At 47.2% G+C, this 15,885-nt stretch overlaps 1 protein-coding gene across 1 annotated transcript in view; it reads left to right on the forward strand.

The window, feature by feature from the left end:
- The first annotated feature begins 844 nt into the window (after positions 1-844).
- The window catches only part of STX1A (syntaxin 1A), a 46,506-nt gene continuing 31,465 nt past the window's right edge, over positions 845-15,885 (forward strand). Inside the window, exon 1 of the mRNA XM_001379241.5 lies at positions 845-1,917. Within this exon, the coding sequence (XP_001379278.2) occupies positions 1,888-1,917 (30 nt within the window). The 5' untranslated portion in view covers positions 845-1,887. The remainder of the gene's footprint in view (positions 1,918-15,885) is intronic.

The raw sequence follows: 15,885 nt of genomic DNA on the forward strand, positions 1-15,885 counted from the left end.
CCTCCAAGTTGAGGTTTGACCCATTAATAAGAGCTCCCATTTATATGGCACTTGATGGTTTGCAGGACTTATTACATGCATGTGTTATCTCTCTCCATCCTCATAACAACCCTGTGAGGAAGTTGAGACTGAGAAGTCCCATGACTTGTCCAGAGCTGCCCAGGGGTAACTATCAGAGGGAGCAGCTGAACTCAGCCAGTCTGAGATTCCAGACTCAGTTCTCTATCCACTGCCCAAGGCAGCTGCTTTTCGAGAAGGACTATTCAATAAATCCTGGCCCCACCTGCAGTTCTGATCAGGTAGGCCACATCTAGTCCAGAAGGGCAGCCCGAAAGACCCAGGCTTCTGTTTCCTCTGCTCCTGCCGACACATTTTGTAGATGAGTTTAATCTGTCTAGTTCTAAAGTCTGTTTGCCATTAATCTGTCTACCCCCAGGAGATGGGAAGATCTCTTGAATGAGGATCATGTCTTCCTCTGACCAGGAGATTTCTGTGAGAGCAGGAACTTTGTACCCATTTCTCTCTGTCTGCCTTAACAATGCTCAGCAGGAAGCTGGGAGCTGGGGTTGGAGCAGGGACAGAATGACTGATGTGCAGAATTGTTTTTAATGTGCACTTATGCTTAAACAAATGATGAGAAATCTACGTGTGCCTCATGCCAAGGTTTAGAGGGAGGACAAGCAGGAGTGGGCACAGCCCCAAGGCTGGCATCAGCCTTAGCCTCTGGGAAGAGAGCCAGGACCGGACATGTAGGGCTACAGGGAAGAGGCACAGAGCCAGAGCAACACCTTGTAAGTCCAGGGTGAGAAAGGGGGCTTGGACAGAGAATAAATGGCATTGGGTCTGCAGGGACCAGGACCAGAGAACAAGGCAAAAAGGCTGGAGTCCAAACCACTGCGGAGGGGAGGATCCGAAGGAGAATGTGACCCTGTCACTCCATCCCTTAAGTGGGCTAAGAAAGGAGAACTGAAGCTAGAGAAATCAAGACATTTTCAAGTATTGACTGATTGGCGATCAGAGCTCACTGACTCCCTCAGCACCTGGGGCAGCGCCACCACTGAGTTGAGGCCTCTAGACCGGTGGCTCCCCCAGTTCCAGGATAGTTTCCTGGGAGGACAAATCCCAGAAAGGAAACCCTAAGAGGAACGTTTAGAGGCATCATCATTCCACCCCCTTCGTTGTACAGGTGGGGAAACTGAGGCTCAGAGATGTCCAAGTAATTTGCTCAAGGGCGTGTACATTCAGGTCACTGTGAACCCCGGTTTTCATCCTATGAGAAGAGATGAGTCTGAATATCTCAGTCTGGGACCCTCCCCAATACGAGGCGGTGGCTACTGCATCAAGCCCGGAGGGATCCGGTAGTAAGAAAGGCGAAGGGATGAGGCAGGGTCCATAGGATGGGGGAGGGGTAGACCAGGGGAAAGTAGGGCAGCCCCCTCCCCTCCCCAGAGTGAGGTTGGGTCCCAAAGGGAGTGTGATGGGCACTGACTGGGGCTGGGCAAGGTGGACTGGACCGGCGATGGGGCGGGGTAGAGATGGGCGAAATGAGGAGAGGCGGAGGAAGCTGGGCTGGAGCCCCCGGGCAGGGGCCCAGCGAAGGGAGTGCCGGGGCGGGCATTCCCAACGGCAGAACAGCTCCTGGAGGGGGCGTGGGCGGGCCCAAGCTCAGGGCTGCTCCCGGGAGGGGCGGGGCCGGGGCGGGGTGCTCAGGGCCTGGGTCCCCGAGAGAGGGTCCCGGGGGCCGGGGCGGGGCCGGGGGAGGCGCTGCGCATCTGCAGGGCCGCCGTCGCGCATGCGAACGAAGCCCAGACGGCTGGAGCCGCCGCCACCGCTGCCGCCGCTGCTGCCGCCCCTGCTGCCCAAGCTGCCGCCTCCACTCCCGGGAGCATGAAGGACCGAACCCAGGAGCTCCGCACGGTGAGTGCGCGCCCGGCGCCCCGCGCCCCACGCCCGGACGGGGCGGAGCACAGCCACCCAGCCGCCCGGCTTCGCTCCGGGACACGCCCAGGGCTGGAGCTTCGGGGGCGGGCGCGCCCCCCTATCTTCCCCCCAGGGGGTTGGGGAGTCCGAGGCCGCCCCCATCCCCGGCTACTGACCTTCCCGAGACTTTGGTCCTCACTCCCCTTTTGCCCAGGGACGCGGGGAAGCTGCCTTGACCTCCTGGGGGGGGCGGAGAAACTTTTCTTTTCCCCTTATTGGTATAGGGGTTTGGGGGTGACGCCTAGCGCTCTAGCCCCAAGGCTCCGATGGCGCTTCGTCTTCTTCGACTCCCTCACGGGGTGGGTGTCTCCCCAGCTCTACCCGCTCCTTTCTCCTCCTCCATTTCCCTGCCGAGTTCAGGCTCCCGGAGCTGTCCGAGGTGCTGCCCTCTGGGGCTGGGGGGAGGGGGCGGAGATGGGAGCAGGAAGGACCAGATTCGTCTCTGCCGGCCTGGGGGAGGGTGGGCAAGATTTATGTGCCCAGTCCAGGGCGAGCTCCGGAAATGGGGCTGTCTGGAGGGACAGACTGTCCCTGGATCGAGGAGACGGGGGCCACCTGGGCTCCCGCATCGGCCTCGGTGCCTGGTGTCATTAAAAAAAAAAGAAAAAGAAATTGGGTGGGTGCAGACCCCCTCCTTGCGTTCTCTGCGGCTTGGATTTCACTTGGGCTGAGACACTTGTGGCTGCTGGTTCCCTCCCCCTCACAGCCTCTGCTTGCTTTCTCTGAATTGGATTCTCGCCCCCATGCAGTAAGGGGGGACATGTACCTTCCTGTCTTCCTCCTTGGCCACCGCCCACCTCAATGTGTCAGGGACTCCTGGGACCGCCCCCTGCTTCTAATTAGCATATAGATGTGGCCTCTCTGCCCCACCACCCCCTGTTTGTCCCCGGGCTGCACAACCTCATCTCTACTCCTATGGTAATGCCTGGGGTCTTGAGGCATCTTTTGAGCAGGCCCCATCCTGAGGGGGTGGAGGGAAGAAGGAGAGGAAATTCCCTTACTGCTGCCATTAATAAGGGACAGGGACAACCACCTGCCCAATCTTTCCTCTCTGATCTCCACACTGGGGGAGCTCTCACATAGACACTGGTCTGATTTCCAGGTCCCTGGACATATTCATTTATATTTTTCCCAAATTCAATCTGATTTTCAATCTCTGTTTCTGGGGTTCTGAGGTTTCCTGGGACATTTGTCCAAGGACCTGGTAGTGGCATCTTGCCCTATACCAAGGCTTCCTGCTCTATCTAAACCAGGAGAGGGTGGAGGAGAAAGCTTTGTAGGTTGGGAAATTTTCCAGAATGTAGCCTTATCTTCTCCAGCTTCACCTCCCTAATTTAATTTGGCAAATATTTATGGCATGCCTACTGTGTGCCAAGCCCTGGACCAGGTGCCGAGAATAATAAAAGGATGACTAAGACAGGGAGGGCTTCTGCCTGTAAAGCAGCCCTGAATGCTCAAAGCTTTAGAGCAGGGTGGCTGGGGGAGGTGCTCACCTGAACCACATTTAAGGAGCCAGCACCTCATGCCACCAACTCCCCATTATCCAAAGGGATGATTAATTGCACCCCTTGCTCCCCCCCAACTTCTTGATCTTTTTGCTAATTCCTTTGAATATTAGAAGAGAGAGAGAGAAAGCCTGGGAGAGACAGACTAGAAGCAGACAGACAGACACTGAGGAACTGAGGATACCAAATAAATGTGGAAGGGATTGTCTGTTCACATTGTATTAAATGACTGAACGTGAGGGACCAAGGCTTCTCTGAATTTGGGACTAGCCCCCAGGGGAGAAGATCCCAACCATATTCAGAGCTTTTCAGCTAAATCCAGAATAATGAAACTCCTCTGTTCATCTGTCTCTGGCACTTAGAATTCTGTAATGAAATAAGGTGTGGAAACCATCATGCATGTATGTCAGCCCTCAAACTGATAATCAGGACAGGAAGTCTTCATCCTTCAAAGTAGACTCTTGCCTAGGAACTCAGCCTAGGAGGCATTGTGAAGGGTTTAAATCTCTGCTGCTCACTCCCTACAACCATCCCAGGAAAAAGCTAATAGGTGAGACTCCCTTTGGTCATGGGTGCAACTGACCCTCTGGGGGACCTCCCTTGCCTTCTATAATTGGTCTTTTCCTCTATCACCCCCACCCCTTTTCTTCCAGAGGCTCCCAGCTTGGAGTCAAGAGCCAAGTATGAGACATTCAAGTTTCAATGTCCAAAGAGATTTTCTTTGTGTTGATTTGGGAGTCTCAATGCTCCCCTACCCCTACCTCTACCTCGGAGTGTTTCCCTGCTTAATTCCAGTTCAAGCTGGAAAGAAGCTCAAGACTAGAAGATTGTACTCCCAGAGACAAGGATTTAGGGAGAAGTGGGCCCTGGAGCTCTTTATCCTTCATCTTGACATTGGCATTGGGACCACTTTCTCATAGAATGAGACTTGGCCCTATTAGAGTACAATCCTAGGGGGGGGCACACATACCCCTTTTATCTGTCCTCTGACCCAGTCTATAGACTAAGCCCTAACCTAAGCCATGGAGTAACTCCAAAACCTAGACTAACTCTTAAACTGGGGAATAGACTGACCCTCTAACCCTGGCCACATATCTTCTCCCCTCCACCCTATCCCCCAAATAATCTCACCAGTCCTCTTTTGGCTACAGTTGGGATTGAACAAGAGTGGGGATATTTCAGTGCAGCTATCACTGCAATTTAGGGGTTATATTTGACTGGAGGAAGGGAAGTGGAAAGATTGATGAAGAGCCAGGATCACCATCTTCCCCTAAGAAAATGCTCATTTTTCCATGTTTTTAGTTTCTTTCTTTTTTTTTTAAACCCTCACCTTCCGTCTTGGAGTCAATACTGTGTATTGGCTCCAAGGCAGAAGAGTGGTAAGGGCTAGGCCATGGGGGTCAAGTGACTTGCCCAGGGTCACACAGCTGGGAATTATCTGAGGCCAGCTTTGAACCCATCTCTAGGCCTGGCTCTCAATCCACTGAGCCACCCAGCTGCCCCCATGTTTTTAGTTTCTTGATATGTAATCCTTGGTCTTGACAAGACCATAAAGAATATCCAGGTAACCTATCTTCTCCTGTATGGGGACTTTGTCTCCTTCCATCATCATCCAACTAAGAGCAGGAACTATGTCTCAATCATCAGATTCAGGGTTCCCAGAATCAGAGAACATGCCTCTTCTTCCCTCAGATTCCCTTTGCTCAGCTCTGGAACTTATAAATGGTGGTGCCTAGTTTGAAAAGGGATGGAGAAGCTTCTCTCAAGGTGGAAGCACTGGGCCCTTTATCTGTTCTAAGTGGCTTGGGATTCCAGAGGAAAAAGATGTGGTCTTGCAAGTTGTTAATTCTCTAAATACTTCCCCAGCCTGTGTTTGTGGTTGTCCAGGAGTTTCCTATTTGCCTATTTAGTGGTAATTCCTAAGAGGAGGTAAACAGAGCATTAGCTCATAGATGAATAAATGTATAATGGGCTTATTTTTAGGCAAGTCCCTTGACCCTTCACAGAAGGAGACTGTGAAATATATAGCTTCTGTGTGTTGCAAGTGAGGAGGAGAAGGAGAAAGTCAATAGAGAAAGGGAAGGAATTCCTGGATGTGATAATCATCACCCTCTATATTTGATTCAGGTCTCTCCATCCCCTGGAATCTATGGCTGGATGATGGGTGTGCATGCACCATTCAGCTTCCAAATACATTTCACATCCATTATTTCATCCAATCTTCAACTGTGGGTGACATAAGTAGATGAGAGAGAGAGACAGAGACAGAGACAGAGACAGACAGACAGACAGAGAGGGAGAGAGAGACAGAGAGAGACAGACAGAGAGAGAGAGGGGGAGAGAGAGACAGAGACAGACAGAGACAGAGAGAGAGAGGGAGAGAGACAGAGAGAGAAAGAGACAGAGAGACAGAGACAGACAGAGAGAGAGACAGAGACAGACAGAGACAGAGACAGAGAGAGACAGACAGAGAGAGAGAGGGGGGAGAGAGAGACAGAGACAGACAGAGACAGACAGAGACAGAGACAGACAGAGAGAGAGAGAGAGAGGGAGAGAGACAGAGAGAGAAAGAGACAGAGAGACAGAGACAGACAGAGAGAGAGACAGACAGAGACAGAGACAGACAGAGACAGAGAGAAGGAGAGAGAGACAGAGAGAGAAAGAGAAGAGAGAGACAGAGACAGGGACAGACAGAGAGAGAGACAGAGAGAGACAGAGACAGAGACAGACAGACAGAGAGATTTGTGGCTGAGAGAACAGAGACAGAGAGATCAAGCAACTTGCTTAAGCTTCCACAGTGAAGTCAGCTTGGAGAGACAGGGCTAGAACCTGCCCTGGTTCTTCTTTCCAAGCATAACCACTATGTCATAAAAAGTTTGGGATTCAGAAATCAATCAATCAATTAACATTTATTAAGTACCTACTATGTGCCAGTCACTGAGTATACAAGGAGAAAAAATGAAAAAGGGAGTGTGATTCAGTGACTATAAGGGCCCCTCTGATTCAGTGGTCCCAGGTTGTTTGCCCGGATCCTAGAGAGAGCATTGTGGGTTTCACGATGCAGAAACAGACGGACATTTTGAGACGTTTGAGACAATTTGGGAATTTATTTTGCACGATTATGTATACTTGTGTCGTGTTCCCCAGTGGCCACAAGTGGGATTGGGCAGGAAGGTGGATATTTCAGTGCAGTCCATCCCTGCTGCTGGAGAGACAACTTAGGGCTTGCATTTGGCTGATGGGGGAGAGGAGGGAGAATCTAATCAGGAACATCTTTCTTCCCATAGAAAATACTCACTTGACCATATTTTAATTTTCTTGCTGTGTAATCCTTCATATGGACAAGATCATAGAGAATATACAGACAACCTCTCTTTTCAGTGTAGGGGAGGAAAGAAGAGGTGGGAAAATAAATGTTTGTCAATTGAAAAATAAATTAAATTCCACAAAAAAAGGAAGAAGTAAAATGGTCCAGTGGAACGAACAATGGATTTGAAATAGGAGGCCCCACATTCAAATCCCAGCTCTGTCATTTACTATGTGTAGGCCTTTAGGCAAGCACCTTCTTCTTCCTGGGCCTCACTTTTCTCATCTACAGAATAAAGGGATTGGACTAGATGGTCTCTGAGGACCCTTCCTACCCCAAATTCTGCCCCGTCCGCTACGACCAACAACCCTCTTTCTGCTGTTCTCCATCTTACTGTTAAGAGCAGGAGGACCCAGAAGAGAGACTACTGGCTCTGGCTGAGGATTCCCAAGGCCTGGCCCTCGTTTGGGATAAGGAGCTTCAAAGGGACCCAACCTAAAGTAGACGAGACCCCAGAGCCCTCGATATGGGTGGGATCCTCTAGCTATCCTGATATATTGGTTTTCTAGCTCATCTGGGCCACACTGAATCTACCCCATCCCCTCCCTTCTTCTGGTCTTCTCAGGTGTCCTGGTTTGTGCCAGGTTTTTGCCACCCTCAGTTTGGGGAGCCAAGAGCCAGGAGTCATGGAGTCTGAAGAACTTGAGTTTAGTCTGAAAGAGCATCTGAGTTAGTAGCCAAGAGGCCAAGGTTCCAAGCTGACTCAGTCACTGATTTTTATATGCCCTCAGGCAAATTCCTTTCTCTTGTCTAAGGACTGAAAGCTCCTTCAGTGGAAAGAAGATGGGTTGGAGTTGGGTGACAGGTTCAAATCGTGCCTCTGTGACCTTAGTCAGAGTTCTTAACTTCTTGGGCCCTTAGTTTCCTCATCTGTAAAATGGGAGTGTGGACTCAAGGGCCTCTGAGCTTCCTTCTAACTCTAAATCTAAGGGAGTCAGAGGACCTGGCTTTGAATCCCAGCTCTGAAACTTACTACTTGTGAGAACTTGAACAACATTTAACCTCTTTGGGCCTTGGTTTCCAAACCTTCATGAAAGTATTCAAAGTCCTCCAGAACCTGATTCCTGTCAATCCAACCTTTTTTTCTTGCTTTATCTAGCAATCGCCAGGTGAGAAACTCAGGTCTTCTTACTCCCAGAACTTATGACTTCTCTTTTCATTTTTTACTGCTGTTCAGTCATTTTAGTCATGCCCAACTCTTCATAAACCCTTTTAGGGTTTTCTTGGCAAAGATCCTGGAGTGATTTGCCTTTTCCTTCAACAGCTCATTTGACAGATGAGGAAACTGAGGCAGAGTGAAGTGACTTGCTCAACCTCACACAGCTGAGAAGTGTCTGAGGCTGGATTTGGACTCGGAAGAGGAGTTGACTCCAGGGTGGGATTCTCTCCACTGTACCACCTAGCTGCTTTTCATTGTACCCCAGTATTATGGAAAAAATCTAGATCCCTTCTCCAAATCCTACTCATTCTTCAAGTCCTGCCCCCACCATGAAGCCTTTGTTGACCACTTCCAGTGGACAGTGATCTCCTCCTGAGCCCTTACCTCCTGACTCTCATATTTAACACTTAGTCTAGATAGCCTTACGTGGCAAATTGTTTGTGAGTTTGTCTTATCTTCCCAATAAGATCATGAACACCCTGGGGATGGGAATCCCTATCTTATAGGTCTTTTTTCCATCCCACTAAATACTGGGCACATAGTGAAGGGACAGGCAAGCTGTGATAGCCAGCCCCAAGTATTAGAAGGGCTCCCATGTACAAGAGAGATTAAGCATCATCCACTTGGCCCCAGAGGGCAGAACATAGAAGAAGTAGGAGGCTGGGGGTGGGGAGGATCAGAGAAAATCTGGGACAAGGTGGAGGGGGTGATGATAACCAACAAAAGAGAGAAGGTGGAAAGGCTGAAGTCTTTCATTTTCTCTGCCAAGCAGAATGACCTTTGAACTGGGAAGGAGAAAACAAAAAGTATGAATAGGGAGATGAAACCAAGACAAAAGAGGAGGTAGTAAGAGAGAGCAGCCATTGGTCCATGATGACTTCATAGCATCCTGAACCATTCCCAGGAAGCACCCTGAAAGAACTTGCCACCATGAGTGATCACTGAATAATGATTATGGAAAATAGGCACAGGACCCCAGGACTCCAGAAAAGCAAATGTCTAGAGTTCTAAGAAAGGAAAGAGAATGGAAGCATCTGGATAGCACAGTGGATAGAGTGCCAGGTCAGGAATCAGGAAGACCTGGGTTCAGATCTGGCCTCAGACACTGCCTAGTTGTGTGACACTGGGCAAGTCATTTAACCTCAGTTGCTTAGCTCTTACTATTCTTCTGCCTTGGAATGGATACTTAGTGTCCATTCTAAGACAAAAGGTAAGCATTTTATTTTTTTTAAAAGAGGAAGGAGGAATGAGGAAGGGAGAAAGGGAGGAAAGAAGGAAGGAAGGAGGGAGAGAGGAAAGGAGGAAGGAAAAAAGGGGGGGAAGAAGGGAGGAAAGAAGGAAGGAAGGAGGGAGAGAGGAAAGGAGGAAGGAAAAAAGGGGGGGAAGAAGGAAGGAGGGAGGAAGAAAGAAAAGAAGGGAGGGTGGAGTTTGTAAACCACAGGTCAGTCCACTTGGCTTCGATTTCTTGTAAAATTCCAAAACCTATTGAACATTTAGAAAAGAAAATGGTGATCGCAAAGATTGCTCAGTTTAATTAAGAACAAGTCATAGCAAATGAACCTTATTGCTTTTTTTGACCTGATAAATAGTTCTATTATATAATTATTATAATAATAGCTAGCATTTCTATACCATTTTAAGGGTTGCAAGGTGATATATATGTTATCTCATTCAATTCTCACAATAACGCTGGACGTTGCTATCTTCATTTTACAGATGATACAACCTAGACTAAGAGTGATTAAGTGACTTGCCCAGGGTCGCACACAGGTAGTTTTTGAACTCAGCTCTTTCTGACTCCAAGCCCCATTATGCCACCTAGATTCCTCTGATAGCTGCTAGAGATTTGGTTTACCCAGATTTGAACAAAGCAGGTGATGGGATCTTTTGTGCTGTTTGTGTGGATTAAGATGGAAATCTGGGAGCTAACCAGGGATCCATTTAGATGGATTCAGAAATGGTTGAATAGCCAGACCAAAGGGTCCATATCAACTTGGACTCATAGGGATCTTTGCTTGGCCCCGTTCTCTATCTAACATTTTCATCAATGACTAATAAAGGCATCGAAGGCATATTTACCAAATTTGCAGATGCCCCAAAGTTAGATGAGATAGCTAATGCACTGGTTATGATGATGTGAGCCAAAAAGATCTCTTTAGGCTAAATCTAATAAGATGAATTTCATAAGGATAAATATAAAGTTTCATACTTGGGTTCAAAAAATCAATTGTCACAATGACAAGAGAAGGAAAACATGGCTAGGCAGTACTTTATCTGAAAAAACATCAGGGAGTTTTAGTAGACCTCAAAATCAGCATAAATCACTAGTGATATGATAGCCATGGATAGCTAGATGGGCACAGGGAGTAGGGTGCCAGGTCTGGAGTCAAGAAGACTCATCTTCCTGAGTTCAAATCTAGCCTCAGATACTTACTAGCTATGTGACCCTGGGCAAGTCACTTTACCCTGTTTGCCTCAGTTTCCTCATCAGTGAAATGAACCAGAGAAGGAAATAGCAAACCATGTCAGTGTCTTTGCCAAGAAACCCCCAAATGGGGTCACAAAGAGTCAGACACAACTGAACAACCACAGGGATGCTCCTGGGAGATATTAAAAGAAGCCCAGTATTCCGGGGTGTAGGGAAGTGATGCTCTCACTCTGTTCTGCCCTGGCCAGACCACATCTGGATTACCACGTTCAGTCTGGGCAGCAGATTTTCAGGAGGGAATTACTAAGATGGAGGATATAGAAACAGAGCAACCAGGATGGTGAATCACCTGGAGATTGTGTGATCTGAAGATTAGTTGAAGGAAATGGAGATAATTAGCTGGAGAAGAGAGTCTTGGGGGGACGGGGAGCTGTCCTCAAGTATTTAAAGCCCTGACATTGAGTAGAAGGATTTGATTTGTTCCATCTGGTCCCAAGGGCTGGAGCTGAGGACAGTGAATTGAGTCTTAATGTAAAGAACTTTCTAACAATTAGAGCTATAAAAATGAAATGAGCAGCTTTGGAAGGCGGGTGGGGGTTGGGTTCCCCCTCGCTGGAAACCTTTGAGCCAAAAAGCTGGGTGACCTCTTGGGGGGAATTCAAGAGAAGCTATTTTTGTTCAGGTCTGGGTTGGACTAGATTGTCTCCGAGAGCCCTTCCAGCTCTGAGGTTTTGTAATGGGTTCTTAGTCAAGAGATGGAATAAATGAATGAACAAAACCATGTCTGCCAGACCACAGGGAGAATATTCCCTGCCATACATTCTTCCTTTGAGTTATATAAGATTCTGTGCTCAAATGTGCTCCGATAAATGTTGAATGAATGGATGAATAAATTAATGAATGACTAGAAACAGTGGTAGAAGCTCTTTGGGAAAGAAAGCACTACAGAGGCCATGTACTCAGTCATCACAAGGGACCGTTTGTTCTGGGCCAAAGGGTGGAGCCATCCCTTTACTCTCCAGCAGCCAGCCATCAATCAATCACTGGCATTTACTGGGGCAGCTGGGTGGCTCAGCGGATAGAAAGCCAGACCTTAAGTTGGGAGGACCTGGGTTCAAATTTGGCCTCAGACACTTCCTAGCTGTGTGACCCTGGGCAAGTCATTTAACTCTGATCACCTGGCCCCCTTGCCACTCTTCTGTCTTAGAATTGATACTAAGACAGAAAGTCAGGGTTTGGGGTTTTTTTTAAAGCATTTATTGATCACTGTACTGGGGACCCAGCCCAGTGCTGAGCACTCTGAGGGATACAGTATTTACCCTTCACTGATTCATTTCAGTTTTCCAGAGCCAGCATCCTGGAAATACTGCTCTGAGGAAAGTAATGAGTTTAGTAGTACCCTTATTTTGTAAAAGAAAAAGAGATAGCATGGTTTAATACAAAGGTGTTGAACCCAATGCAGCCTGAACCAGATTAAAATGAAATAATAGGGAAAACTTTAACAAAATAAATAAAAATACAGTCAAACAGAGACGATGTTCATTTGTGGTTTTCTAAGTCAATATAGGGAGAGAGGGCCGGGATCCAGTTCTATTTGAATCTGATACCACTAGTATAGTGGATGGAAACCAGCTCTGGATCCGGGAGGGCCTGAGTTCCAGTCCCTCCTCTGACATAAACTCTGCTGCTTATTCCTATCTATATGTTCTCACACAGGCCACTTCATTTAGATCTCAGTTTCCTCTTCTGTAAAATGAGAAGATTGGCTTGAATAAGCAGTAAGATCTTTTCTAGCTAGCAATGAATGCTCATTACTACCAAATCTGTGAATGAATGAATGAATGAGCAGTATTAAGTACTTTTGTTCCAAGCATTGTACAAAGCCCTAGAGATAGAAATTCAAAGGGGAAAAAAATTCCTGCCCGCAAGCAGCTTATGCTCTAATGAGAGGAAGCAGCACACCTAAGGGAGTGGTGATCCCAGGGAAAATTTTTAGTTTGGAAAGTTACCAGGATAGTAAGCGGAGTCAAAAGGGAATAGATTGACCCAGATGAAGAGAGCAGTGTTGATTTAATTATGATTGCAAATCTCCGATCCTTTGATGTTCTTCAAGGTCTCTCCCAGCTCAAATTTATGATCCTACAGTGATCTCTAAGGTTCTTTTCTGTTCTACATCTGGAAAATAGCACAGAGCTGGATAGCAGCAGCATATTCTAGGAAGGGAGCCCTTGATCCGAATAGAAAGAATGGGAGGGTCTTGGGACCTTCCAGGATAGCCAGGTTCTGTCTGAGGACAGAAATGTTGGATGTCCCAGCCACAGGAAGGCTGACTGTGCAGTTCACTCCCTCTCTCTCTCCCTCTCCTCCTCCCTCTCTTCCGCCACCCCCTTTTCCTTTGCCAGATTTGGAAGAAGATGGGAAGCTTATTTATAAAAGTCACACTTGGGGAAGGAGCTGGCACATTTCCTGAGTGCTCCACAACCATGGACCTAGTTTCATTCCTTTGTCACAAATCTTTTCTTTTCTATTCTTTTCTTTTCCTTTTCTTTCTCTTCTCTTTTCTTCCTTCCTTCTTTCCTTCCTTCTTCCTTCCTTTTTTCTTCCTTCCTTCCTTCTTTACTTCCTTCTTTCCTTCCTTCCTTCCTTCCTTTCTCTCTCTCTCTTTTTAAAATAACCCTTACCTTTTGTCTTAGAATCAGGTCCAAGGCAGAAGAACAGTAAGGGCTAGGCAATGGGAGTTAAGTGACTTGCCTAGGATCACACAGTTGGAAATGTCTGAGATCAGATTTGAACCCAAGACCCCCATCTCCAGGTCTGACTCTCTATCCACTGAACCACCTAGCTGCCCTAAATCCCTTCTTTTTAACCCCTTTTTTTCTTCCTATTCAATCCTCAACTAGAGACTCAGGAAGAGAGGTTACTTTTCCCATTTCACAGATGGAGAGGGGAAGGTTTCCCATTGAACCCTAGGATGAGTGGAACCTAAGTGTCACATAGCCATGCATCATACCCAAAGAAAGAAGTCTGTAGGGCAGAACATTAATATAGGGGATCATATGATCACAGGTCTAGGATTAGAATGAACCTTCGAGGTCATCTATTCCAACCCCTCTTTTTACACAAGGGGAAACTAAAGGGTCAGAAAGGGAATGTGACTTATCCACGGTTACGCAGGGAGAAAGAGAGGGAACTAGGATTTGAACCCAGGCTTTCTGAATCCAAATTCAGCATTTTAACTATACCAAAATGCCTATTTATTTAAAAGAAGCTGAGATCATAGTTGTTCCCCACCCTAATTTAAGGCCAATTAGGCAGATTCTCTGATGGAACGTACTCAGGGAACCTCCCCAGACAGAAAGTTTCTGGACCATTTTAGCCACCGCAGAAGTCACTTTCCATCATCACCACCGGAGATAAGAGTATGTCCTCCAGGGACCAGGGCCCAAAGAGAACAGTAGAGAGCTAATGGCTAAGTTGGGCACTCCAGACTCAAAATACTGAGGTGGCCAGAAAAACAAGATGTTCCTGCAGGCCCTGGTGGTCAGGGAAGGCTGCCTGGACTAGATGGGACTTGAACTCTATGCCAAATGACAGGTAGAATTTGAACAGATGCTTGGGAATGTAGGCTACTGGGACTTCTGAGAGGCTGTGAGCTCCAAGAGAGCAAGGACTATGGTATTCGTGTCTATATTCCCAGCACTAGCACAGTGCTATCTTGTATCTCTGAGACAGACAGTGTGGCATAATGGAAAGAGGGAAGCTAGGTGGCCCAATGGATAGAGTACTGGACCTAGACTCAGGAAGATGAGTCTTTCTGAGTTCACATCAGCCTTCAGATACTTCCTAGCTAAGTGACCCTGGGCAAGTCCCTTCACCTTGTTGACCTCAGTTTCCTCATCTGTCAAATGAGCTGGAGAAGGAAGTGACCAACCACTCTAGTTCCTTAGCTGTGTGACTGGGCAAGTCACTTTACCCTGTTGGCCTCAGTTTCCTCATCTGTCAAATGAGCTGGAGAAGGAAATGCAAATCAGTCCAGTATCTCTGCCCAGAAAGAATCACGCATTTTGGAGGCAGAGGGCATGATTTCGAATCCTCTTATTGCCCATAGGAACTTGTCACTCAGTTTCTTCTTCTATAAAATGCACAGATGAGCTGGGCTACCTCTCAGGTCTCTTCCAGCTTTGATCCAGGATCTTGTGGTCTTGGGTGCTTCATAATTGATCTCATAGGTAGGAAAGAGGAGAAGCTTAGCTCATGAATGAAGGGAAGAAGGCAGGAGTGTCTCCTATGTTAAGCAGGTGGAGGTGGACTTGATGGCCTCTACAATCTCTCCCAGACACCCCTAATTTAGGACCCTGTGACAACAGCTGGCATTTGCACAGTGTTTTAAAGTTAGCAAAAAGCTTCTATCTGTTATTTTTTTATTTTAAGATTTTATTTTTCCCAATAGCATGTAAAAACAATTTTTAACATTTTTTTAAAATTTGAATTTCATATTTTTTCCTTCCCTCTTTCCTCCCTGAGACAGCAGTTAGATGTAGGTTATACTTACATCTGTTTCTTTCTGCAGTTTCACAACACAAACATTTTATCCTTATTTTACAATTGGGGAAATTGAGGCCCAGAGAGGCTAATTAATTTGCCTATAATCACACAGCCTCTCTGACCTGTGATTTCATCTGTATAAGGAACTCCTGAGGTGAGGAAACTCCTCTCAATACAGATCAGCATTTCCCAGGCAATCTGGACCCTTAAAGAGATGCCTGGAGCACTGAGGAATTTAGTGACACCCAGAGTAACCCAGCCAGGCTATGTCAGAGGCAGGATTTGAACCCAAGACTTCCTGCCTTCCAAGACTGTCACCACTCTACCTCCCACTTCTCTTATCACTAATATGATCGAATAATTGTACTCTATGCCATGTTCCAAAACCCCCACCTAGTGCTGACCCAAAAACATTTCTCCTCCCACATAAAAGGATACAAATAGCAAAGTAGGTAGTAAAGAAGGTGGTGAAAGGGTCTGTGTGTCCTACCTTCCCCACACACCCACTACTACATCCCATGGTATTGCAGGCAGGGCACCCAGTACATTTTAAAATTTATTAGTTTGATTATTATTATTTTAGTCATTATTTTAAAATTCTTACTTTCTGTATTAGTGCCCTGTAGTGCCCTGCAGAGGTTGTGGGGAGGATGGCTGGGATCCCCAACTCTTAAGTGGTTCCTCTTGTTCCTGGAGGGAAGAGGAGGGTGAGGAGCATGCATGGAGGGAAGCTAAGAAATCTGCCTCCAAGGAGAAGACTCACCAAATATGGATTCCCTAACTGCATCGGTAGTGCCAGGTCAGGACCCAGCCAAGACTGGTCTAATAGGATTGGAATAAATGGGGATGACAAGATGGCCCCAAATCTCCCCTAGTAGAACGTGTTCCATCTCTCTCCAGA

This window comes from Monodelphis domestica, chromosome 2 (genome assembly GCF_027887165.1).
Source record: "Monodelphis domestica isolate mMonDom1 chromosome 2, mMonDom1.pri, whole genome shotgun sequence".
Classification (NCBI taxonomy): Eukaryota; Metazoa; Chordata; class Mammalia; order Didelphimorphia; family Didelphidae; genus Monodelphis; species Monodelphis domestica.